Here is a 27,637-nt window from a genome sequence, read left to right on the forward strand (position 1 = left end):
CATACAGGCTTAAATCTTGTGACCCATCCCATACTGGGAACTAACAGTATGTTTGTTCTAGGCTGATGTCAAGACTTAGTAGAGAGTGATTTATATCTTTTTAAAATATATTTTTTGTATTCTTTGACTTTTTTTGTACAGGAATGAGTAGCTTTATTATTTTTCTGGTAATAAAAACATTTCCACATGGAAAGCAAAGAGCAGAAGTATCCTCTTTCACATCTTCCTTGAGAAGGTCACGTTAAATAATTGAGTTTAGAGAGCTTCTCTGAGATACAAAGTATATATTTTTAAAAATGCTAATAAAAAGAACCATATAGTAACAAGACATTAACAAAGCAGTGTAGTATAAGTACTATTATTTAGATTTGCCGTATGTATAATTTGAATAATGACTATTTTCTAAAATATATGAACGATGACCATTTTCTAAAATGAACAGCAATTTCAGCAGCCAGTGGAGAATAAAACAGAGATGTTACAGAATTTTAAAAATTTTTGATAGAGGTCATTGATTAAAGATTTATTTTTGTACTGTGTAAAAAAAAAATCAAGGAGTGAAAAGTGCTTTTATAATCAAAACTAAAACCTAGCAAATATGCTGACAATATTTTTACTTGAAATACTTAATATTTTAAAATATTACATGAAAGTAAAGGCAGAATCTTATTCTGAAAATTAAAGGATCAGTCAAGACAAAATCCTTTTTACTTATTCAACAGTTTATATAGATAATAAAAAGTATCTGGATATCAGCAATTACTTCTAGCTATGCATTATTTTCAAATAAAGATTAGAAATTATAGAACTTATACTTCTTTATAGGAGGAAAAGGGCTAAAGGAGTTGTATCTTAACACAGAAACTCCAAAATACTTTCTGATATTGTCAGCTGAAGCTGAATAACTCATCAAATATTGACTTAATCATTTGAGAAAATGATGGGTGGGCCCTTTACCATTTGTACCTAATAACTTTACTTAGGACTCTATAATGTACGTTGAATCTGTAACATGATGACGCATGGATAATACCTCAGTTTTCAATTCTTAAAAATAAAAAAACCAAACCCCAAAACATTCTGATCTTGTTGTTTAAAAAATTGTTTTCATTTTAATGATCTGAGTTAGTAACAAACAAATATACAAAATTGTCTTTCACATTTCCATACATTGTATTATGGACCACTTAAAACTCTGGACTACAAATGCAGGTTTCTTTGTATCCTTAACTTCAATTATTGTCACTTATAAATAACAGTGATTTGCCAAAACATGCATTTGTGAACACAGGTGCCAAAAGTCATATGTGTAAGTTAATGTACAACCAATAGTGTACATTGTTCATTTGTGCAGTTATGTGTCAAGTGTAATTGACACAGAAGCAGTTATCCTGGGATATTTCAGTCTTTGAAAAGTATTTCTGAGAAACAGATGGAACTACAGTTTAAAACAAAATTGTATTCTATAGATACAATAAAATTCACGACGTGCACATCTGAAGCAACTTCTGGGACCCAAAGCTGATTCAATAACCCTGCTGCCATATTAGCTTTATGGGTATATCTCCAAAATCACAGGTTGGAAAATAGCTGCTTTAACAAAAATAATATGTATAGTAAAAGGAAAGTGAGACTTTGAAAATAGTAATGATGTGAGCCATCAATAATTTTCACTATTTTAGAAATTAAAAGAAATTTAAAAATTTAAAGGTAATCTGAATATTTTCTAGGCCATTTTAAGTTTAGATTTTTCCATCTCATCAATGTTTTCTATCTGATAGTATAACAGAAAAATGGGCAGTTTCTATTGTTTACTATAATTCATAAATCATAAATTTATGACTTCATTAGAAGATCAATTAAGTAGAAACTGGGTCATCATGAAATGGGAATAAGGAGGCCCCTTTTCTCTAACCACTAATCTGAACTAGAAGTAATTACCAATACAAAGTGATTTTTTTAAGGAGTAAATCGTTTCTAGGTTTCTGTAGGTAGGAAAATCCAATCTTTCTTAAACAGGTTTTCCTGGGTTGTAGCAACATGTGCTTTATCTCTTGAACTCCATCTACAACCTAAGGTTATTCCTATATTATACATTTCAAACTCCCTGGCAAGGAATGTGAATGCTAACCAGCTAGGTATTTATTCAACTTCATACAAAGAAAGGACTCATGTGTGGATGTCATACTAATAGTCCCACTTCACTAAGGCCTGAGTTTGACGTCTTCACCTATGCTATATGGATCAAATGACAGAAGATGGTGCAAAGCAACTGGCTCTCCTCCAGGCAGTATCACACACTTGGCCTCTGATTTGACTAATATGAATACAACTGCAAACAGCTGGAAGGGCAACTGCAGTTGAAAAGGAAATGGGTTATTTTCTACAGGAAACAAGGAAAGGTCTCTGTTTTCCATGGGTCTTATCATGAAGGAAATGTGGCTAGTGATTTCAAACGTGTACATCAAGAGTTAACCTAAGTGCAGGATGGCTTTTAAAAATGTTTAAACCATCAATGTTTCAGGGAAGTAAGCTGGGGGAAATAACGTAAAGGTGTATACTTACAACACTACGTTAGGAGATGTAGTTATCTACTTCTGCACTTTGGAAATGAAAGAAACCAATTCTGTCCAGAGTCAATATCAGAAAGAAATATGGCTGCTTCCTACTCTTCTCCACTTAGCAAAATTAATTTTATGATGCTCTCACTGCTGATATTCTCTCATTTGAGTTAGTTAGGCAAAATGAATCTAATAGGTTACTTTTGTTTTCAAAATAAGCTGCCTAAACAGGTTTTCAAAAGACTTTCAGAAATGGAACATTTAATCCTTGAGAGAAATTTCCATGATTATCTTGTCTAATGGCAGGTACAAGGATTGTTGGATTAAGGATTATTGCTTTCAATAAGATAACCATCAGAAATAAATATGTAAGCTTATCTCAAATACTCATTTTTCACCCAATGCTACAACGTTTATTCTCAAATCAAGTCACGTGTTACTTTTAATTCTTTGCCAGTTTACCAAGGTTTTAAGTGTAAGAAGTTGGCTTGTTAACTCAAAATCAAGACAAGAGCAATATCCACATAAGCACGTCTTATTTGGGCATTGAGCAGTAACACTGCTTTCTTGATAGGACTTACTTAAGGCACTAAATGGTGGTAAAATAAAAGTATGATGATTAACAACTTCTTTAGAATCGTAAAAAAGGAGATCATTTAGAAGGACACTAGTAAATCTTTTTCTCAAACAAATAAGGCATCCTGTTGGCAAACACAAATAAAACACAAGGTCATGTTGAACCTAATACATTCATGGTCTCAGCTAAACTACTTGAAGAAACACTAGCTATCAAACTAAAGAGAGCTACCATAGCATATATAAAGGTTGGAAAGGCACCAAAAGGAGGGCTCTACCACTTCCAGTTCTAAGAGTTGGGTAAGCTGTGTTTAACACTGCATGTAGTCTAATTATAAATTTTATTCTTCAAAATGTATATTGTGGTTAATTTTTACTTCAACAGATCAGTTAACCAAGTGCTAGTTTACTAAGAAATTTATTTTCATGAATTAGAAAATTCCTGCAGTGTCTAACACAACCCCATTTATAAAGCTAAACTAATTCTAGTACTGAATGCATATTCTGGATAACACTGAAGCAAATCTGTATAAACAAAAATGGTTACCTCAAGATAGAATTCACAATAGAAATTCAATATATAACTAAATAAGATTTACTGAAAATAATGAAAAGTGTAGTACAGATACATCAAACATAATTATAACCACAACACTTTCCTTGTGAAAAATACAACTATTAGTGAAATAAAATGTACAATTGAAAATTTTTCCAAAGGAAAAACAGTATAAAGGAAAATACTTTTCTTTGAGATAGGGAAAATAGTATGTCATTGTTTTTTCATCACCATATAATTTGACACAAAAAGCAGTCATAGAATTGCACCAATTCCACATCCAGTTTCCTGAACATGTTAAAAGTAAAAGGAGTTCATAAACCAGAATGCAGTTTCTGAATTTTACATTTTAAACTGATGATGTTCTCATACAGAATGTCACATCACACCAGATATGTTTACATAATGTACAATACTTTCCATTTTGTGGTCAGACATGAATATTAACATGTTTTCTGCCACCTCTCTTTCATTCTGGTGTTTAGTCAGAGTCAGGAAAAAATAATCATGTTACTTAAGTGTTATCTCTCTAGCAATAAAGAAAAATTATATTTAGTGCATGCTTCATCATTTGTCAAAAAACATTTCTGAAAATAAAACTGTTACCCAATGGTTTACAAAGTAGAAAAATCGTTCATTAGGATAAAAACGTGGTGGGATTTTAGGTCCATTTCCAAAGGACTGACTTCCTTGGCAGCACCACTGTCCTTCAGCAGAGACCAGGATGCAAGTTCATGATCAAAGCAGGCGTGCTTGCAGGAGACCACTGCTTGACATTCAATTATCTGAGGCCCCTAGACCCCCTTTGACCACCCGCCTCTGCCGTCTTATTAGTGCTAGAAAATAGATGGAATTTTTGTGAAAATGTTAGGAACATTTCTGCTGTACATGATTTAGAAGTTCTCCAAATTTTTCAAATAGGTCTTCCACCCATTTTACATTTTTCATACAAAGTTGGACAATTTCTTCCTGTCCTAAATCTTCATTTTTTTTCTGCACAGAAGAAATCTAAAATAAAAAGAAATACCAAATTGGTTTATACTTATCACTTTATAAGCTCTTCATGAGGGCTTACTGTTTCTATATCCTGAATGAAAAGAGGATTTATAAATTCACCTACAAGTACAGATTTTTTTAAAAAATTCCATCCACAGAGAATGACTATTTCATATAAATTTGGGTGGTCTGATCCTATTATTTTTGACTACATGGGGGCTGGGAGGAAGGCTAGGAAAAGTGGTTCAAACTTTCTCAATTACTTCCATTTGTGTTAAAAGCCGAATGGCAAATTTTGGAGTAAGTTCTGCGTTTCAGGGCATTGTAAAAATAGCCAACATACTTTACATGACCATCTTTACTTTCTCCTTTGCTAGACAGAGGTTAGATTTATGAACGTCTTTCCACACCAGACCATTATCAAACACATGATTGTACAGCCTTGAGCCAACTTAACCCTTTTTAATTAAAAAACTGATAATGCTTGTCAAAAAAGCTTACTGTCTACAACCATTTAACCTCTGAGATTAATCCTTACATCCTATCCACCAAGTGTTATTATGGTCATACATAATTTCTGAGCAACTTAAATTGATACTTAAAAGTTACAATTAAATTTTGACTATCATTTCTTCATGCCAAGGGACAAAACTCCCATTTTCTCCGCAATTAACTGGGATAAGGCCATTCTACAGATAAGGAGGACAGCAAGATATTCAAAGCAGTGACTAACGAGAATTAATTAAAGCAGGATCATTATACGTATGAGAGAAGAGAATGCAATAAAGTGCCATTTATTATGGCAACGTAAAGCGAGTATAACAGCTTAAAAACATTACCACTTACAGCTCCTATGCGATGGTGAGCCTCAGATCAATCTGAGCACAACGCTTAGAGTACAGACACATTTTTTAAAACAATTTTTAACAATTCTCTTTAAAACATTAAAAAATACTGTAGCTAACTAGTGCATATAACAAAAAAGAAGCAGACTCACAGATATAGAGAACAAACTAGTGGTTACCAGTGGGAGGCAGGAGGGGCAATATAGGGGCTGGGGAGTGAGAGGTACAAACTGTTGGGTGTAAGACAGGCTACAGGGATATATTGTACAACACAGGGAATATAGCCAATATTTTGTAATAACTGTAACTGCAGTGTAATCTTTAAAAATTATATATATAAATGCTACAGCTACAGTCTTCATAAAGTTCAGAAAAACATACATTTCTAAGTAAACGAAAAAGTAATTACCTCATCTTTACATATGAGATAAACATGGTATTTATAATGATGGAGTGAATGATACAAAGAATACAACTGTATTTTCTCTGGATCAACGGCAAACTCCTATAAAAAGAAAAGAGTTTATAGACACATTTATTTCATGGAGCATCTGAACTAAGAATACTTTTATGAAAATACTAGACCAAAAGTCTCAATGGAAATCTTAAAAATGACTTATATGGCTAGATATTAATATGTATTAATATGGACAAGAAACTTATTCAAAATAAGATTTTAAATTGTATTTTAAAATCTTTATTCTTTTTCCTGAATATAAATATACACTATTTCAAAAAAGTTAAACATTACAAAAAATTTAAACAGTAAACATAGAAGATGACTTACAAGGTAAAGAATTCTATAATTCTTGCTTCAGAGGTAAACAAGGTTAACAGTATGTCACATATTCTTCCATGTGCATGCTTCCATATGTATAACATATATCAATAACACTAATTTTGTAATGGGAAGGGAATCATACTATATATATTGTTTTGCAGTTTTATTTTTTATAATTCTTTTTCTTTAACCAAAGTAAAACTTGGATATCTTTCTATTTATTAAGCACCACCCTCCCAAGAGAAATTATATGAGGGCAGGATTTTGGACCATTTTTCGCTGTTGTATTCCTAGTACTCAAAACTATATTTGGTATACTATAGGTACCAAATTTTTTAATTGAAAGAATGAATGAATCTCTCTCTTCTTTTTAAAAAGTACATAATATTATTTATTTAGTCTCACGCTGGTGATATATAACTGGAATTGTTCTTACAACTAATTCTACAATGAGCAAAGGCATATGGTTTTTATGCATTTGTGAATGATTCTACAAAACACATTTTTGATGGGGAACTGATATGTTGCTAAACTGCTTTCTGAAAAGGCAATAATTTAGACTATGTTTGAAAATAAATGAATTCCAATTTTAATAATTTTACAGATATGGAATATTGAATCTTATGGAATGTGTGCATATCCACTTATCTGTATGCATTTGTACCCAGTGACACACAAAAATATTAAAAATATAATTATAAGCATGGGATGATTATTAGTCTTATTTAGAAAATTTGTGAGCACTCACCATATACCAGATACTGTGCTAGGCAATGGAGAAAAACAAAAAGTAAGAACGAGTCCCTATTCTGTAGGCCAGAGCTGCTCATTCCTACCTGAAACCATTTCACATTTAACAACAGAGTAAAATATTTGCTTGTTTCAATGTTTGAAGTAGGATTTATATTGAAAACTAGAAGGTATAATTACATCAATCAATATATACTTACTTGTGCAGATTTAGTAGTTGTTTTAGAAGTTCTTAGAGTTTTTTTATTATAAGCTTTGCCATTCATTTTGATTTTAGAAATAGCAGATCCCCCACTTTTTGTTTTAGAGTCTCGAGTAATTATTGTTAGTTCAGGAAAACTTTCCAAGGCATTCTTTACAATAAAATAAAGCAAAAATAACTGACATCAGAAAAGTGATCTCAACTACTTCCAGCTTTTCAAAACTTATTTTTAAAAAATATAGAAATATATTCATACATGTACATATACTCAAAAAATATATGTGGGGGGGTACTGATGGGGTGCGGTAAATATATACAATCTATACAAACATACACAAACATATGTGGGGTGTTAAACATGGCCACAAATTCTCTGTAGCTCCTCCCATCAAGATGTGGAACCTACTTCCCCATCCCCTGGATCTGGGCCAAACTTATGACCTGATTTAAGCAACAGCATGTGACACTATGGGGACTCCCGAATGAGTAAGACTAGTAATGACTCTCTGGCTTCAAGGCAGGGGAAAGAAGGACATTTGTAAGCTTCAACTGTTTATAAACAGTTTCAACCTGCAAGGTCACTCTTTCCCAAACTCTATATAGATTCCCAAGCACCTGGTATTGTGACCCCTCAAACAGTGCATTCTAAAACAACTTAATTTTCTAAACAAAAGTGTAGGAGTGAACTGTTTCATTAATAGAAATAATAGAATTTTTGGCACTTCCTACCATAGTGAGCTATTTGTTTCTAGCTTCATTCTAACTTTTAATACTGTATGCATGTTTTGGCTTTGAAATGCAAATTGCTATAAATGAAAACTATCTATCATAGACATCACTATTATCATTTATAGTTATATTAAATAACTATAATTTCAAAATTAGAAATTTTGTGTTTTTTCCTGTGAAAACAAGAATATGAAAATGAATATTTCAGTTATTCACCATAAACTATTGCATAAGATTTAAATATCTACTGAGGGCTTCCCTGGTGGCGCAGTGGTTGAGAGTCCGCCTGCCGATGCAGGGGACACGGGTTCGTGCCCCAGTCCAGGAAGATCCCACATGCCGCGGAGCGGCTGGGCCCGTGAGCCATGGCCGCTGAGCCTGCACGTTTGGAGCCTGTGCTCCGCAATGGGAGAGGCTGCAACAGTGAGAGGCCCACGTACCGCAAAAAAAAAAATTCTACTGAGTCTATTAAATTCCAAGTGGTGGCTTTATTTTTCTTTTTTTTTAATATTTATTTATTATTTATTTATTTTATTTATTTATTTTTGGCTATGTCGGGTCTTAGTTGCGGCACGCAAGATCTCCGCTGAGGTGTGCAGGCTTCTCTCTCCAGTTGTGGCGTGCAGGCTCCAGGGCGTGGACTCTGCAGTTTGCGGCACACAGGCTCTCTAGTTGAGGTGCGTGAGCTTAGCAGTTGTGGTGCATGGGCTCAGTTGCCCCGCAGCACGTGGGTCAGGGTCAGTTCCCTGACCAGGGATTGAACCCGGCTCCCCTGCATTCTAAGGTGGATTCTCTACCACTGGACCATCGGGGAAGTCCCGGTGGCTTTATTTTAATACAAGTTGTTAGAGAACTGGCTTGACATCTCTAAAATGGTTAACCAAAACCGGTCATTTTTAAAATTTAGTTAATATTCAGATAACAACATTCCATTGTCTGTAGGAAACATGGTATTTCTCCCCAAAATATTTCATTTGAAGACAGCAGTTAAACAGAAAATACTGGACTAGGAGTGAGCAGAACAAATTCTTAGCACGGGGTGTCTTACTAGCTTCTGAACTTTTTCTTTCCCCTCTGCAAGTATCAATACATGTCAGTGAAGAATACAGGACTACTAGTCAGAGTTTGGTGTCACATAACCTCTAAATCAATCTCAGAGCCTTAATTTTCACCTAGCTAAAATGAAGTCGATTTTCACTTTTATGTGGAGTTCAGATAAAATAGGGATGTGAAAAAGCTATACAAATTGCCCAAAGGAGTTGACAACTTATGTCCACACATAAGTTCACACAGACTTGTCTAGCAGTAATTGCCAGGACTAGGAAGCAACCAGTCCTTCAGTAGGTGAATGGATAAACTGTGGTACATTCAGACAATGGATTATTATTCAGGCTAAAAAGAAAGAAACTATTTCACTATTGCCATGAAAAGACACGGCAGAACCTTAAATGCATATTAGTAAGTGAAAGAAGCCAATCTGTAGCCAAAGCTACATAGTGTACGGTTTCAACTATATGACATTCTGCAAAAGGTAAAATTATGGAATAAAAGTAAAAAGATCAGAGGCTGGGGGAGAGAAAGGGATGAACTGACAGAGCACAGAGGATTTGGGGGGCAGTGAAACTACTCTGTACGATACTATGATAGTGGTTATGTCTGTCCAAATCGATGGAATGTACAAGAGTGAACTGTCACGTAAACTATGGACTTTGGGTTGTAATGATGTGTCAGTGCAGGTTCATCAGCATGACATTCTGGTGGGAGACGCTGGTAATGGGAGGTTATTCAGGTGTGGCGGCAGGGGGCACATGGAAACTCTGTACTTCCTGCTCAATTTGGCTGTGAACCTAAAACTGCTCCAAAATATAGTCTGTTTTTTAAAAAGCTAAAAACTTCTCTTGAGAGAGATATAATCAAGTGATTCTAGGTGTTACATGTTATACTTTTTTTTTTTTTTTTTTTTTTTTTGCGATACGCGGACCTCTCACTGTTGTGGCCTCTCCCGTTGTGGAGCACAGGCTCCAGATGCGCAGGCTCAGCGGCCATGGCTCACGGGCCCAGCCGCTCCGCGGCATGCGGGATCTTCCCGGACCGGGGCACGAACCCGTGACCCCTGCATCGGCAGGCGGACTCTCAACCACTGCGCCACCAGGGAAGCCCATATGTTATACTTTGAATAAGAAAAGGCGGGAAAGTTTTGACTACTAAGTAGCTTCTATGATATATTTTCTGAGTTTAGATTAGCTTTTTGTTCTCTATTTCTGGTAACACCAAAAACCAATGTATAGTGCCAAGATACATTAACAGACGTATATACCTCCTACCATTAGGTGAGGATCAATTTTTCCTCAGATACTGAGTAATGTAGGCAAGTAAAGGGAATTTTGATAACTGTGCTAAGGCCAATTTTAAGTATATATGAAATGTGAAATTTTTAAAGAGGTTTAAAAGAAAAACAAGATTGGAATACAGTAGTTTAAAGGAAGTATTTTTTAAAACATTTGGAAATTATTATATATAAGGAATACGAGATGAATATAAAAACCTGAAAAATGAATTTAAGCAGAGAAAAGCAAATGATTAACACTAAGAATATACTTAATAAAATAAAAAGACAAGCTCAGACAAGACTCATAATGAATAAAAATCAAATTTTTGTTGGGTGGAAAAATCTTATAAAACTGAGAATGACTTCCCAAAATTTTCTTTCCTATTATATCTAAGACAATGATTGCCACTGAGTTTGCTAATAAACCACCTGACGGAAATACCTTGAATGACTGATCCAAATGAAGATTCAAAAGGAGTCTCTTTCGGTTATCATTCAGCATGCTATCTATTTTTTTCATATGAGGCAAAAGTAGCTCATCTAAAACAAGATAAAAATTTATTGTGACAGGATAAACTATCAACAAAAAAACTTGTTAGAAATACAGCTTTTCTTTAAAACATTAATAGATTGACATTAAATTCACTGATTAAGTATTGATTTAAAAATATTGCACATGAAGCTTTTTGAACAAAAGTTACCTTGAAAAAATAGGTTTACAATAGCTAAGTGAGAAAGAAGTAGCATAGTGTGATGACAGAATCAAAAGTCCTGGGTTTTAACGCCATCTATGCCACCGGAATTGATCAACCAGTGGGCAAACTGCCTAATCTCTTCAGACCTCATTTACCATGTGAACGATAACAGTATTCCAAAACATAAATTTAACATTAAAATTTTTTATAAAATACTGAGTATGATATTCTTTTTTTTTTGCGGTACGCGGGCCTCTCACTGTTGCGGCCTCTCCCGTTGCGGAGCACAGGCTCCAGACGTGCAGGCTCAGCGGCCATGGCTCACGGGCCCAGCTGCTCCGTGGCATGTGGGATCTTCCCGGACCGGGGCATGAACCCATGTCCGCTGCATCAGCAGGCGGACTCTCAACTACTGCGCCACCAGGGAAGCCCTGAGTATGATATTCTTAATTCACTATAGTTTGGGGCAAAGAAAAAGTAGGGCAAGAAAAATAGTCAAAATCCAGTTTCAAATACACAAGGGAAGAGTCAAAATAGTTATTTGAGAAAAGGGGAGAGTAAAAGTATGATGAAGGTTTCTTACCCAAAGATTATGATTTCTTTTTTACCGTTCTGAAACTTTAAGCTCTTTTAAGAGAAACACTTTCAGAGTATAAGTTAATTACTTTTAGTGATGTATTAAATATTTTAGGTTACTAAACTATTTAATTTATCAGCATAACAACATTTTATAATGCTAATTAGCTTTAATGACCCTTCTGAAAATGTATATATAACCCTCAGAATCTGGTTACTAATTTCATAGCTAAACAAAATGACTCTTTATAATTGGAGAATAAACACAAGCACAGGGACCAGAAAAAGAACACTTCCCTCAAATTGAAGAAAAAGTCCTCAATAAGGAATGCTTTCTAAGATCACCACAACACACCTGATAGCTTTCTTTTTATCTTTCTAGCAGTGATTAAATCTATTCAAGTATTATAAAAATTTACATTTCACACAAGTAAGTTTTAAACATTTGTGGATTATTTTTAAATATAACCATTAAAATTTTCATCCCTCATTTTAAATGGAGAAAATTAAAAAAAAATAAGCAATAGAAAAAAAATCATTTAAAATACAACCACCCAGAAATGATCACTACTAAGAAATGCATATTTTATGATGCAAGGAGTTTTGATTGAGAGAGAAAATGTTTATTGGCAAAATGCTGACCTAGGGAATTAATTTTGGGTTTTGATTGTGGCTCTTCTACCACTAACTTGTTCTGTAACTTTAGGAAACACATTTAATATCTTCTCTAACGTCTCTTCCAGCTCTACAATAGTTGATGTATGAATTACTGCCTCTGATTATATAGTCAAAAAAGCAAGACTAGAAATTAGAAGACCTTGGATTTAATCCTTTCTCTGCTACTTGCAAGTTGTGGGCTCTTAAGCAAGTCACTTAACCTTTTTTCTTTTCTTCACTTAACCTTTTTCAAAAAAGGCTCAGCATCATTGTCTTCACCCAAAAAATGGCTGTCTAAGTTGTTCTGGGATTAATATAGAATAATGTATGTCAAAGTATGTGGAAATAATAAAACAATATACATTATTAGGCATTGCTGTTGAAGTATATTGTTACTGATTATTCATTGTTACTATCTTTTTGATCTTACACTTGTTCAACTCATTTTGATAGAAGGATAATGGAAACTGACTCGTTAATCCTTTTATTCTCTCTTCTAGTTGTCCCTGGTGAATGCTATAGTAGCTGAAGGGTAAATGTTAGTGAGCAACATTAGATATATAAATTACCAGTTTATTTCTTATGTCAATTTCATCCCTACTCTACCATAAGAAAAAGTGACTAAAGGAAGAGTAAAAAAGGAATAATATTAATAAATATAACCCATGGCCTTTATTGTTCTACTACTAATTGATTAGAAAATAATTACTCTGTGATGTATCTTTTACTGGACACGAATATACAATTTAAATCTTTACACCATTATTATAAAACAGAATATATTGACATCTGGACCTTCCACGCAACTCAGACAACTGGTGAAATGTTATGAGGATGATAAAGATTCTAGAATTGAAAGAAACTAGTGGGTAGTTACATAATATTCTCATGAGTAGAAATCAGTTAAAAATATATTCAATATAAAATTGTTCGTATATTCAAACAATTCATGAAAAGCTATGACCCCATTTTATAGAATCAATATATCAAGTTTGTTAACTGACAACATATACAAAAACCACATATTAAATATGTAACTAACAGAGAAGAATAAAAAAGATCCAGAAAGTACTACCAAGAAAGTACTACTTAGCAGACTGTACCGTTGCTCTTCTCTAAGGCTTGCATTGTGTCAGGATCCAAAGCAATGCTAACAAGCAATTCCATGTAACTCTTAAAGGTTTCCTTCATTGCTCTTGTGTTCAAAAAACGAGTGACAAAGGGAGCTGGAGGATTAAATTCTGGGAGGGAGAAAAGATGAAATATTAAATACTCCTTCCTGACAACTTTAAAAACACTCTGCTCTATAGCAAGTGTCTATAAGCAGATAAAAGGTTGTAGATAAAATTTCTTCAAATTCAAGGTTCTCCCACTCTGCCTTTAAAAACACCGTGGGTGAGAGATTCTCAAAGGTGGTTTTGCACATCACAGTCACTGGAGAGCTTTTAAAACAAAACAAAAAAAACAGATTGCTGGACTTATTAAAACAGAATCCGGGGTGGTAATGGTGGTAGTGGTGATGAAGCTTAAATGTTATACTTTTTAATTAAAAAGTTCCCAGGTGCCTCTGAAGCCCAACACCAGCCCAGCATTTGGAAACATCTGCCCCATAGGAACCTGTTTCTCCTCCCCTGGCCCTACCAGACATCTGCTGCCAGGTCATGCTACTTCAAAACTGATGGTTTCTATAAAATTTCTATAAAATTCTGGTCTAGAGTCAACACATATTAAAAAAAAATTTTAATGTAAACATAGCCTGTGCATAAAGAAAATTTCACTCAAATTCAATGGCAAGAACTGCAAGATTAGAGGTGTGTCTGAATTTTGACTCTTTTCATTCAAGTATAGAACTATTATCACGGCCTTTAACAGGGGTTCTTAGACTTTGGTCCACGGACCCCTCGGGGTCTCCCCCCATAACCATTTCAGGGGTCTCTGATGTCAAATTGTTTTCCTAATAATATTAAGATGTTATATACCTTTCTTACTCTGTTGACATTTGTAAAAGGAATGTTGGGTAAAACTGCTGGGGCATTACCTAGCCTGATTGAGGCAGTGACACCAAACTGTACTAGTAGCCATATACTTTGCCATGACTGTCATCTAACTGCCATGAATTTGAAGGAAAAAAAAAAACAATTTCCCTTAAGAATAATCCTTGATGAAGCGGTAATAATTATTAATTGTATTAAATCTCTACTCTTGAGTAAATGTCTTAAAATTCTGTGGGATGAAATGAGAGGTACATATAAAGCATTTCTGCTATGAAGTATGACAGTTTTCTCCAGGAAAAGCATCCATGTAATTGTTTGAATTACAAGATGAACCAGCTACCTTTTCCCCCATTGGGATACCAATTTTATCTGAAAAAAATGACTGACAGATACACTATGCCTATTCAGACTTGGGTATTTGGCAGACATTTTCTTAATGAAGTGAACCTGTCACTGCAAGGAAAACAACTGACACTATTTGTTGCCAATGATAAAATTTGAGGTTTCAAGTGAAAATCAGAATTCCGGAAAACTTGTTTCCACCACTGTGAGCCTGACAACATTCCAATACTTAAGGACTTCATTGATGAAATCAGTGTTGATATTAAAAATGTCATTTCTTTGATACTGCAAAAATGTATGATGTAAATGTAAGAACTAAAACCATAAGACTCTTAGAAGAAAATACAAGGATAAATCTTCATGACCTTGGATTTGCAATGGATTCTAAGTATGATACCAAAAACATGAGCAATGAAAAAAAAATAGATAAATTTGGCTTCATCAGAATTTCAGAATTTTGTGCATCAAAGGACATTATCAAGAAAATGAAACACTGTGCTCACTTCAGCAGCACATATACTAAAAAAAAAAAAAAAAAAAAAAAGGGGCTTCCCTGGTGGCGCAGTGGTTGAGAGTCTGCCTGCCAATGCAGGGGATGCGGGTTTGTGCCCCAGTCCGGGAAGATCCCACATGCCGCGGAGCGGCTGGGCACGTGAGCCATGGCCACTAAGCCTGCATGTCCGGAGCCTGTGCTCCACAACGGGAGAGGCCACAACGGTGAGAGGCCCGCGTACCGCAAAACAAACAAACAAACAAACAAACTGAAATATCTACAGAATGGGAGAAAATGTTTTCAAATCATATGTCTAATAAGGGTTTAATATCTATAATATATAAAGAACTCCTACAACTCAAGAACAAAAGGAGACATGAACTGGGCAAAGGATTTGAATAGACATTTCTCCAAAGAAGATAAGCAAATAGCTAGTAAGCAACTGAAAAGATGTTCAACATCATTAGTCATTAGGGAAATACAAATCAAAACCACAATGAGATACCACTTCACACCTACTAGAATAGCTATAATCAAAAAACAAAATATAACAAGTATTGGTGAGGATGTGAAGAAATTGGAACCCTATGCATTGCTAGTGGGAATGTAAAATGGTGCAACCACTGTGGGAAAAGTTTGGCAGTTCCTCAAAAAGCTAAACATATAATTATGTGACTCAGCAATTCCACTCTTAGGTATATAAATAATTGAAAACAAGGACACAAACAGATATTTATATGCCAATGTTCACTGCAGCATTATTTACAACAGCCAAAATGTGGAAGCAACCCAAGTGTCCATCAATAGATAAAAAGATAAACAAGAACATACAATGGATAAACTTACAATGGAATTGTATTCAATCATAAAAACTAGTAAGTTCTAATATATGCTATCTAACATGGATGAACCTTAAAAACATTATGCTAAGTGAAATAAGCCACGCTTATATGAGATATGTAGAGTAGGCAAATTCATGGAGACAAAATAGAGTAGAGATTCCCAGCAGCTGGGGGAAAGGGAGAATGAGGAGTTATTGCCTAATGGTTACAAAGTTTCTGTTTGGGATGATCAGGAAGTTTTGGAAATAGCTGTGACAGTTGAGCAACAGTGTGAGTATAATTAATGCTGCTGAATCGTTCACTTAAAAATGGTTAAAAGTGGCAAGTTCTATGTTATATATATTTTACCACATTTTAAAATGTGGAAAAAACATGAAATAGACTATGTACATCAATGAGCTAACAGATATTTTCACATTACCAAAAAATGTTATAAAATCATTCATGGATGAAAGATACCTCAAAGGGTAAAACAAACCAATAGATTTTAATGTAACAAGCATGAAAAGTTGAAGAAGCTACCACTTGTCAAGTTTATCAAATAAAATCCTTTGAGTATCAAAGAAAAATATACATAATTATCTGAAAAGGTAATCAAAATACTCCTCTCTTTCCCAACTACATAGCTAATGTGAGGCTGGGTATTCTTCATATACTTTAACCAAAATAATATATATACAAACTGAATACAGAAGCAGATGTGAAAATGCTATTCTTCTAACTAAATACAATTGTCTAAAAAAACTTATGTGAATATGTAATTTTTATTTAAAATATCTTAAAATTGTCTGTTTTAACTGATACTTGGTGATATACATAGATACAGGCCACACACACACACAAAAAGTGTTTTGGAATCCTCAGTAAATTTGAAGATTATAAAGAAGTCTTGAAACAAATAGCTTGAAAATCACCAGCCTATAAATCTATGTTTATTATCAATATTTGCCTTCTTTTTAAGAAGCACTAAAAATGCTTGCCTGTTAGTGACACCTAGTGGTAACTCAAGTTACCAATGAAAGAAAAATCTCACCTTAATTGTCATTTGAGGAAGCTGTATAAATAACTGAGTGCAAATTCAGAACCCAAACTTCTCTAAACAGTAGGCAGAAATGCTAACTGCGAAATTACGTATAATGCCTTCCACACATACTCAAAGCACTAAATTTCTTTATAAATTCCAACGTGCCTACTTCTAAACAACAGTTCAAAAGTAGCTTTTAAAAACAATACATTTAAAGTAAACTTCTGTACTGAAGAGTTTTTATTATAATTCTGTTTCTATCCAAGTAATCTCTAAGATCAGCTCCCTAGCAGTGATACTTAAAATGTCAGAAACCATCCTGGACATCAACCTCAACCAATTCATCATTCAAGTTCTGCCAAGATTACATCCTGAATTTCTCAAATGTGTCCTCTCTCCTCCATCCCTGCTGCCAAAACTTAGGTTCAGACTTTCAGTTTATACCTGAACTGTGATGTCACGTAATTCAAATTCAGATTTTACCATGTTGCTCCCTTACTTAAATCCCTCCAAGGACTCCCCTTTGCTTACAGGATCCCAAGCTTTTTAGCTTTAGCATGGCATATGCAGCCTTCCATCATCCTTTCATCTTTTCCTGACTACCTTCAAATGTATGCTCTAGAAGAAGAAGGGTCAGCAAACGTTTTCTGTAAAGGGCCAGATGGTAAATATTTGGGGCTTCAGTGGTCATATACTCTCTGTAGTAACTACTCACATCTATCACTGTAATGGGAAAGTAACTGTATGAAAATATGTAAATGAATCCCAGTGTTCCAATAAAACTTTATTTACAAGAATAGGCTGCAGATCAGATTTGGCCCACTAGCAGTAGTTTGCCTACTTCTGCTCTAGACTACTGAACTGCTAGAAATTTCTTGCATATATTACACAACAAGTTTGATGGCTGATGGAATGTTTCCTGGTATATTCTGTGTTTTACAGCTATCTCAGGTTTAAGTTGTAATGAAGTAAATTTCAATATATATAGCCTACATAAATGCTCTTTGGTGTCTTCAACAGTTTTTAACAGCGTAGAAGGGTTCTAAGGTCAAGAAGTATGATAACTGCTGTCTATTTCAACCTTTTCACTTTATAAAAGAGAAACTAAGGCACAGTTATCTAGCTCGGTCATGGGCAAATATATGCCTAAGCAGAACTTAATCAGGTAGCTAAATTCCCTAATTAAGTAAAAGTAAATACATTTTGAATTGTCAGCATCACTGCTCCTCCCCATTAATGTACATAATCTAAAGTTATCAAGGTATTCATTTCATGGAGAACTCACCCTCATCATCACTACTACTAGAGTGGATCTCGGGAGATGAGTCAGATTGGGATGATGAAAATTCTTCTTTCCATTTCTTCCTTTTCTTTGGTGGTGGCTCAGCCTTTACTTTTAGCTGTTTAACTTTGGGTTTCATGGAAGGGGCTTTTGTCGTTGTAGTTTTTGGTGTTGGAGCATCAGAAGTTTTACTGCTACTACTTGGCTTAGCCTGAACAGTTCTGCAATGTTACAAACAGACTTCATTAATGCACTGAAATCTTGTCAAATTAAAATAAATTAGACGAGGGATTTTCCCGGCGGTCCAGTGGTTAAGACTCTGCGCTTCCACTGTAGGCGGGGGTGTGGGTTTGATCCCTGGTCAGAGAACTAAGATCCCACATGCCGTGTGATGCAGCCAAAAATAAATAAAATAAAATAGACAAAAACCCGAGAAACACTGGTGAAGAAAAGTTTATTTACCTCACCAGTATCTCCAAAATAAAGTCTAAGTCCTACACATCTCCAATGGTGATTCCTCCAAAAGTCTCTTGTAATATACTCTTTAACCACTGACATTCAATATTCAGTTAATAAGGGACTATATTAATTCCATCCCTATTTCTCTCTCTCCCTCCACTCTTCCTTTCCCTTTGTAAATTCATTTTCCTGACTATGAGCCTGTACACGGCAGATGATCAATGGACTTACAGTCAGATCAGAAACTCTCACAGGCTCTGGTGGTGCCGGGTTTTGATGTGGAATCCCAACTGCACCTGTTCTAGAGCCCCTCAATAAGATGTGCTATATACTAGTTCTGGAGATTTGAGGGAGTGGATAAAATTGCATCATAAAAATAAGGTGGGCTGTGTCCAATACGTTGGAATCTTCATTAAACGAGATCTTCCTAGCACTAGATTGAGAGTATCAAGGTTCACACCCCCTTTCCCACAGAGATCAAAGGGAATTTTCCAAATTCACGCTCCACACAACCCAGAGCCACACTGATCCATGACGACAATTCTACTGCACTTGTAATGTGCAGGCTCAATGTTTTTTTACTGTACTTGTAATGTACAGGCTCAATGTTTTTTCATTTTAAATTTGACATTCTGTTATTATTTTCACTTTATTTATGGATAAAAAAGAGGGCTTAGAAAGGTTATCTTTTTTTTCTTTCTTCTTTGTTTTTGGCCACACTGCACGTGGGATCTTAGTTCCCCGACCAGGGATCGAACCTGGGCCCTCTGCAGTGGAAGCGTGGAGTCTTAACCGCTGGCCCACCAGGGAAGTCCCTAGAAAGGTTATCTTAATCTAGGTCACAAAAAGATGGATTCAAACCTTTAGACTGTAAATCCAATTTTTTTCACTATACTAGGGTGACACCAAAAGGACTCGGAAGAAAAGGGTACCCATCCCACCATGATAGCCATGGGCTTTACAGTTCCTGTCTCATTACTTCAAAAAGAATCACTTATTACATCAGGCACTGAATTTTCAGACTTGTACATAATGGAAAAAAAAATCAGCCTCTTTAATTTATGTAATTCTTTGTACAAGACATTGCCAATAATAAGCCTTCCAATAATTACTACAAACATATTACATAAAATAATAAATACCTGATAGTTTGTGAAGGCTTATTTCGTGGCTTTTTGGAACACACTCTGACATACTCCTTTTTGTTAGTGTTTTCAATGAACTTCACATATATCCTTTTGTATTTACTCTTTGCATCTCCAAAATATCCAAGGTACTAAGGAAAGAAACACTTTGAATTACATAATTGTACATTCTGTACATAAAATATTACTTTGTTGTCTTGATAGACTGTCACAGAGCCATCCTTCAAGTTTTTCAAAATGCAGCTCTGGCCAGGCTAGTTGTACCCTCAGTAAAACTGATTCCAGCCTCACTCTTAACTGCAAGCCCATCTATAGATGCAATCTTATTTGGCTAATCATCAGATGCCCACTTACTCAGGGCTATGAAACAACTACTTAGGTAGAAAATAATTCTGTAAGTCTTCTTGGTAAATCAGGATATCTGACTCTGGCAGAACAATCAATATAAGAGTCTCTGAGTCCATCTGAATTCTTCACAGACTAACACTAATTCCTTTCTTTTATTTAAAAAATAAAAAGTTAAGCAATTTAAGTAGCTGGTATTTAGACATTAATTTTATTTTAAAATCAGTATCATATACTCTGTAGTTCAATTTTAATATTTTATCTCAGAAATGCTCAATATACATACATTAAACAATACATTTAAATTTACATCATTCTGTATTTTACCCAGCATCACTGTCAAAAAATAGGAAGGTTAATGTAAACAAGCATTTTACTTACACTATTTGTAGCAGCAAATTCTCTTTGCCCATCTCGAATTTCAGGAACAAACTTCTGTAATAAAGCTTTTTGTACTTTCCAAATAGCTGGGGGTTCTTTTCCTGCTTTTAAAGCCTCCTGTAATAAGAAGTATTAACAACATTTATAGAAACTAGCAACATATTCTAGATTTATAGAATCTTAGAGCTGAAAGGAATCTTGAAGACCTAGCTCAACCTTTTATCTTTTACCTAGCTGAACTTTTGCAGTAATTCTTTTAAGTGAGCTATTCAATCTCTGCTTAAATTCTTCCAGAAACAGGGAGCAAAAACATGCAAAGTAACCCATTACCCTTTTGTATAGCTATTGGAAAGTTTTCCACTAATGATACTGTCATACATTATTTATGCAATGTTATAACAGTATGTATATATTCAAAAAGATCAGAAACAAATATGCTAAAATATTAACAATAGTTAATTGTGAATGGAAGGAATATGGATAATTTAAATATTATGTTCTTCATTGTATTTTTAATACCATTTCTCTCCACCCCAATTAAAAAATAAAATCAAAAGCAAGCAAACAAAAACCCCAAAATAAGTTTTCTTAAACACTGCTAAAAATTTCTTATACGAAATTATAACATTCTGCAATTTGAAAAAAGTCTAATTCTACTTTTACATTGTATTCCTGTTATTTTCTTTAAACTTTTAAGTTAGATAAATAACCATTTTCTCCAAACTTCTAATAATACAAATGACTTGGAAGCTTTGAAAAAATTAACATTTCAAAACTGCTCTAATTACTAGTAGCTAAATGCAATATACTGACCAGTCAGAAATACACAAGACTCAGAGATGAGTTAAAATTATTTTAAGCTATTTTCCTTTTCAAAATACCTGACATCTCTAGTTTGATTTCATTATTTAACAATTATGACAACAGAATTATAAAAATATAACTTTTCACAATTCAGGCTAGATGCATGGTATTAAAAGTCATCATGAAGGCTACCATAGGGCACGCCCATTAAGCTATGACCTTTATACCTGTGAACATTCACATCACCTTAAAAGTCTCTATGTCTTCTATCTTTACCACAAATTCATCACGCTCTCTGTATTGGCCTTCTCCTCCACTTTCTGTGTTCTCCTCATCTGTAAAACCTTCTATGGCAACAGTGTCCTGTCCTTTTGCAAACTGGTCTGAAGGAAGACCATCATGTTCGATGGACTTTGGGGGTTCTGCAGAGTTTATATTTTCCAGGATATTTACTGCAGATGAAGTAGAGTAGAGAGGTTCTTGCTTAACTGCACCCACAGTGGTGGAGGAAGTAGTAGCAGTACCAGTAGTATTGGCAGTTGGACTAGTAGTTGCCACCTGTAGGGCTTCTGAAACTAGATCAAGCAAATGCAAATTAGTAATACAAATTATTAAACATTTACTTGCTTTGAGTAAAATCTGAACAGTTTACAAAGAAAGACCTTATTATTTTTGCCATCAAATTGTTTGAAACAATGAAATTAAAGAATGGTTGTTAACTTCCAAGAACCAAAGTGGTGAGAATTACATCTGGATGACAATTAGACAGAACCTCCATCGACCTAAACTCCCTACTTCCACTTAAGTATTTAGCACAAAAATATATTTAAAAGAATAGAGACAGAAAAGTGATGCAAGACAAGGAAGGGTCAGCCAGCTGAAACTGTGAATTCCTAGAAGAAAAGCTGATTGGACGTGGAAAACAAAAACAGCACCTCCCAAATACTTTGAAATAGCAGTAGAAGCTACCGAAATAAAAAGGATTATAAAGTAATGTTATGAAAAACTGTTTGCTAACAAATAACTTAGATGAAATGGACAAATTCCTAGAAAGACACAAACTACCAAAAGAACTCAAGGAGAAAGAGAACATCTGAAGAGACCAATAACAGGGGAATAAAAGAAATTAAGAACATCCCACAAAGATGAGCACAGACCCAAATGGGTACACATGGGTTCTATCAACAGTTAAGTGAGAATTAATACCAATCCATTATAAACTCTAAGAAATCAGAGGAAACACTTCCCAACTCATTCAAGGCCAGTATTATTCCAATACCTAAACCAGACAAAAATATCATGAAAAAACTACAGACCAGTATCCCTTATGAATACAAACACAAAAACCTTCAGCAAAATATGAGCAAATATACCAACACTGAAAAGAATTATACATCATAACCAAGTGGCTTTTATCCTAGGAATGCATGCTTGGTTTTAACAGCTGAAAATCAATCTATCACCATATTAATATAATAAAGGACAAAACCACAGGATCATCAGAATAGGTACAGAAAAAGCATTTGGCAAAATTCAGTATCATGAATTTAAACACTTTCATGATAAAAACACTCAAGAACCTAAAAATAGAAGGGAACTTCTTCAACCTGATAAAGGCCATCTACAAAAAACCCACAGTTAACATCATACTTAACGGTAAAAAATGAGATGCTTCCCCCTAAGAAGGATGTCTGAAGAAATAAAACTGTATCTGCAGATGAAATGATCTTGTATACAGAAAATCCTAAGGAATCCACTAAAAAACTATTAGAATAAATAAATTTAGCAAGTTTGCAGGGCATAAGATAAATATATAAAAATCAATTGTATTTCGAAATGCTTGCAATGAGCCATCCAAAAACAAATTTAGAACAAAATTCCATTTATAATATCATCAAAAAGAAGAAACTATTTAGGAATAAATTTAATGAAAGAAGTACAAAGTTTATATTCTGAGACCTATAAACATTGTTGAAAGAATTAAAGGTCTAAATAAGTGGAGAAACATCCTGTGCTCATGGATAGGAAATGTCAACGTTGTAAAGATGGCAAACTCCCAAACTGATTAAAAGAATCAAGGACTACCCTGTCGGTCCAGTGGTTAAGACTCCACGCTTCCACCCCCACTGTAGGGGGTGTGGGTTTGATCCCTGGCCAGGGAACTAAGATTCTATATGCTGTGTGGTGCAGCCAAAAAAAAAAAGAATCGGCATAATCCCTATAAAAATCCTAGCTGCATTTTTGGCAGAAGCTGACAAACTATTCCTAAAATTCATATGGAAATGCAAGAGAGCCAGAACAGCCAAAAGAAATCCTGCAAAGAATAAAGTTGGAAGACTCACATTTCAGAAATTTCAAAACTTTACCACAAAGCTTTAGTAATTAAGACAGTGTGATGGTGGCGTAAGGATTGACATATAGATCAAGAGAGTAGAATTAAAGTCCAGAAATAAACTCTGTATTTATGGTGAAATGATTTTCAACAAGGGTGCCAAAACCATTCAATGGGGGAAAAATGAAAAAGCTTTTTAACAAATGGTGCTGGGACAACTAGATAGGAATGAAGAATAAAGTTGGATGTCTACCTCACACCATATACAAAAATTAACTGAAAGTGGATCATAGACATAAATGTGAAAGTTAAAATCATGAAACTCTTAGAAGAAAAATAGGTATAAATTTTCATGACCCTACATGTAACAAAAGAAAAAAATAAGCTGGACTTCATCAAAATTTAAAACTTGTGCTGCAATTGATGCCATCACAAAAGTTGAAAGATAACCTACAGAATGGGAAACACTGCTTGCAAATCATGTACTTGCTAGAGATTTGTATCCAGGATATATATATAAAGAACTCTTACACCTCAATAATAAAAAAGACAAATAACCCAATTTAAAAAGTGAGCAAGGGCCTCCCTGGTGGCACAGTGGTTAAGAACCCACCTGCCAATGCAGGGGACACGAGTTTGAACCCTGGTCCGGGAAGATCCCACATGCTGCAGAGCAACTAAGCCCGTGCGCTACAGCTACTGAGCCTGTGCTCTAGGGCCCGTGTGCCAAAACTACTGAGCCCACGTGCCACAGCTACTGAAGCCCGTGGGCCTAGAGCCCATGCTCCACAACGAGAAGCCACCGCAATGAGAAGCCCATGCACCGCAACGAAGAGTAGCTCCCACTCACCGCAACTAGAGATAGCCTGCGTGCAGCAGCAAAGACCCAACACAGCCTAAATAAATAAATAAAATTTATTAAAAAAAAAAAAGTGAGCAAGGGACCTATTTGTCCAAAGAAGATATAAAAATTGTCAATAAGCACATGAAAGGCCATTCAACACTATAAGTCATTAGCTCAATGTAAATTCAGTAGATAATTGCAATCTCACAGCTATTAGGATGGCTACAAAAAATACAGGCAATAACATGCTAGCAGGCGTGAGGAGAAACTAGAACCCTTGTACCTTGCTGGAGAGAATGTAAAATGGTACAGCCACTATGGAAAATAGCTCGGCCATTCCTCAAAATGTTAAGCATATAACCAAGGAATTCCACTTCTAAACTCCACCTTCTAATAAATCTACACAAATACCTGTATATGAATGTTGACAGCAGCATTATTCCTAATGGCCAAAAAGTGGAAAACACCCAAATGTCCATCAGCTGATGAATGGATACACAAAATGTGGTATATCCACATTATTAGGGAATAAAAAGGAATGAAGTACTGATATATTCTACAACATGAATAAACACTGAAAACATTACATTAAATGAAAGAAGCTAGTCACAAAAGGTCAAATATTATATGATTTCTTTTACATGAAATGTCCAAAAAAGGGCAAATCTATAGCGAGGATAGATTAGTGGTTGCCTATCATGGGGTGTGAGCGTGGGTGTGGAGACTGACTAATAATGGGTTTCTTTTTGGATAATGAAAATATTCTAAAATTAGATTGTGGTCATGGTTATACAACTCTACAAACCCACTGAATTGTACACTTTAAATGGGTGGATGTTATGATATGTGAATTATAATTTAACAAAGCTGTTAAAAAAGGACTTTGAAGCCTAGAGCTGATAGAGAAGCTCCAGGCTGAGAAACAAATATAAAGAACATGTAGCACTGCAGCAGTAATTTTGAGTAGTGCTGATGAACTAAAATAATAACATATACAATAATAAGTAAATAAAACAGGAAGGGCAGTGATCCCCTTGCTTATGCTGAGCTGTAGGCAGCAGGGGTGGCTTGATCACAGGCCAAAATGTAAAAACTGTTCCCTGAAGAAAGTGAACTCTACCTGCCTACAGGAGGGGTTGAGAGGGAATCAAAGCAGAGCCCAACACAAATCCAGACCTATGAAACACAAAAGAAAATGGAAAAGCAGATAGGCAAGGGAAATGAGTGAACTACAGTGCTTGGCAACTAGAGTACATCTCTCCCTTATTCTAGCTAACTAGGGGGGAGGAGGGGCTGGGGGGGGGGGTGGTCTAATAGCTGTCACCAGCCAGCCTACCTGATCTGTATCCCAAATTAAAACTATCCTCATATATTTATATGACTCCTCCCAATCAAAGGGAGAGGCCTGTTGAGGAAATACAAATGAATAATCTAATTATCAAGTCACTGTGCTGTATATCTTGAACTTATACAGTTTGTACATCAATCATATCTCAATAACAATGGGAAAATAATCTAATCATTCAAGATTAGATCACAGAATTTTATCCTAATGTAATATATTTTTATGCTACTATAACTAAACATCATACTTTCTGCCTCAAAAATGTATATAAATGGAAATCAATTTTTTATGTCTTGTGACCAGAAGGCTCTATATATTAAACACTTCTAACATTATAATACTTATAACACATTATAATACCGTAGATCTAAATTAATATTTTTTCAAATTTAATGTAAAACAAATGTAAATGTAAAAAGAATGCTTCTTTTGAGTCGATGTGGCATTTAAAACTTACTCGTTTATGGACTCATGGGAGAATATTACTTATTGAGATAGGTTTTACAACCAATTTTATTTCTGTTCTTCATTTTTATTGATAAAGGAACTGGGAAACATTGTTCTTATAAATAATGGATGAATGAAGAAATAAAAGGGATTTTATTATAGCAATGTCACTGAATTTTGAAAATACACTCTAAGTTACATGGCAAAACAAATCACATAGCTATCTATGAACAAAAACAGAGATACGGCCACCAGCAGACCCTCAGAAAAAGAAACTGCAAGGGACATGCTTTAGTCATAAGTTTGTCATCCCAAGGAGATGTGAGGTGCAAGAAAGAATGGAGGGCAATATGGTAAATCTATAAATAAACCTAAGCAAACACTGACTATTTAATACACTATTTCTTGTTGAGTATTAATAGGATAGAATTAAAATACGTGGGGGAATTCCCTGGTGGTCCAGTGGTTAGGACTCCGCACCTCTACTGCCGGGAGACAGGGTTTGATTCCTGGTTGGGGAACTAAGATTCCACAAGCCACGTGGCGTGGCCAGAAAGAAAAAAACGCAAATATTAAAATACATGGTAACATTAAAGTTAGGAGGGGATAAAATGGAGTTTTAGTGCTCAGAGTCTTTATGTTATTTGGGAGGGGAGTAAGATACTAATGGATTTTGAGAAAGTGAAAATGCATATTGTAATCCCTATTATCTCCAGGTAAAGAACAGAAATATTTCATCAAAATCATCGGGGGTGGGGGTGGGGGTGAGAGGGTAGGTAAAGATAAGAATGAAATAAGACTGACCATGTATTGATGATTACTGAAACTGAGTGATTCATAGATCGGTTTAATTATACCAACCTTTGTAACTTTATGTTTGAAATTTCCATAATAAAAAGTTAAGGAAATATTTTATAAAAAGAATAGCTTCCAAATTAGCGGAAGGAAAAACTTATCAATACTGTATGATGCTCTTTATGAGAAGTTTTAAAATGGGCCAAACCAAAGTACAGGGATACATACACAGGTGGTAAAATTTATAAAAGAAAAGCAAGGAGGTGATTACCATCCAACTCAGACAGTGGTTAGTTCTACAGATTATGAGCTGGATTTACTTTAACACTCAATTTATTTTTGAACTTTCTTGCTTTCTAACGAGTAGCATTTAACACCATAAATTTTCTTCTTTGCCCCACACATTCCTGGCACATCCCCTTGGTTCCAAAATATGATGCTCCACTGTCCTAAGTGAGTTGTCATTTCAGCTTTGGTTTCCTTTTAAAGCCGTGAGTTATTTAGAAGTTA

General features: G+C 34.8%; 1 protein-coding gene across 7 annotated transcripts in view; it reads right to left on the reverse strand.

The window, feature by feature from the left end:
* Positions 1-900: 900 nt before the first annotated feature.
* QSER1 (glutamine and serine rich 1) overlaps positions 901-27,637 on the reverse strand; it is a 79,247-nt gene continuing 52,510 nt past the window's right edge. For 6 of the 7 annotated variants that reach the window (XM_079930793.1, XM_079930787.1, XM_079930791.1 and 3 more), the window contains 9 exons: positions 21,611-21,939; positions 20,561-20,677; positions 19,832-19,965; positions 18,234-18,451; positions 13,357-13,494; positions 10,768-10,865; positions 7,266-7,418; positions 5,944-6,039; positions 901-4,701 (listed from right to left, as the gene is read on the reverse strand). In XM_079930793.1, coding sequence (XP_079786919.1) covers positions 4,561-4,701; positions 5,944-6,039; positions 7,266-7,418; positions 10,768-10,865; positions 13,357-13,494; positions 18,234-18,451; positions 19,832-19,965; positions 20,561-20,677; positions 21,611-21,939 — 1,424 coding nt within the window. In that variant the 3' untranslated portion in view covers positions 901-4,560. The remainder of the gene's footprint in view (positions 4,702-5,943; positions 6,040-7,265; positions 7,419-10,767; positions 10,866-13,356; positions 13,495-18,233; positions 18,452-19,831; positions 19,966-20,560; positions 20,678-21,610; positions 21,940-27,637) is intronic. The other variant, XM_079930788.1, reaches the window with a different exon arrangement.

The sequence above is a fragment of the Stenella coeruleoalba genome, assembly GCF_951394435.1.
Source record: "Stenella coeruleoalba genome assembly, chromosome: 8".
NCBI classification, from domain to species: domain Eukaryota; kingdom Metazoa; phylum Chordata; class Mammalia; order Artiodactyla; family Delphinidae; genus Stenella; species Stenella coeruleoalba.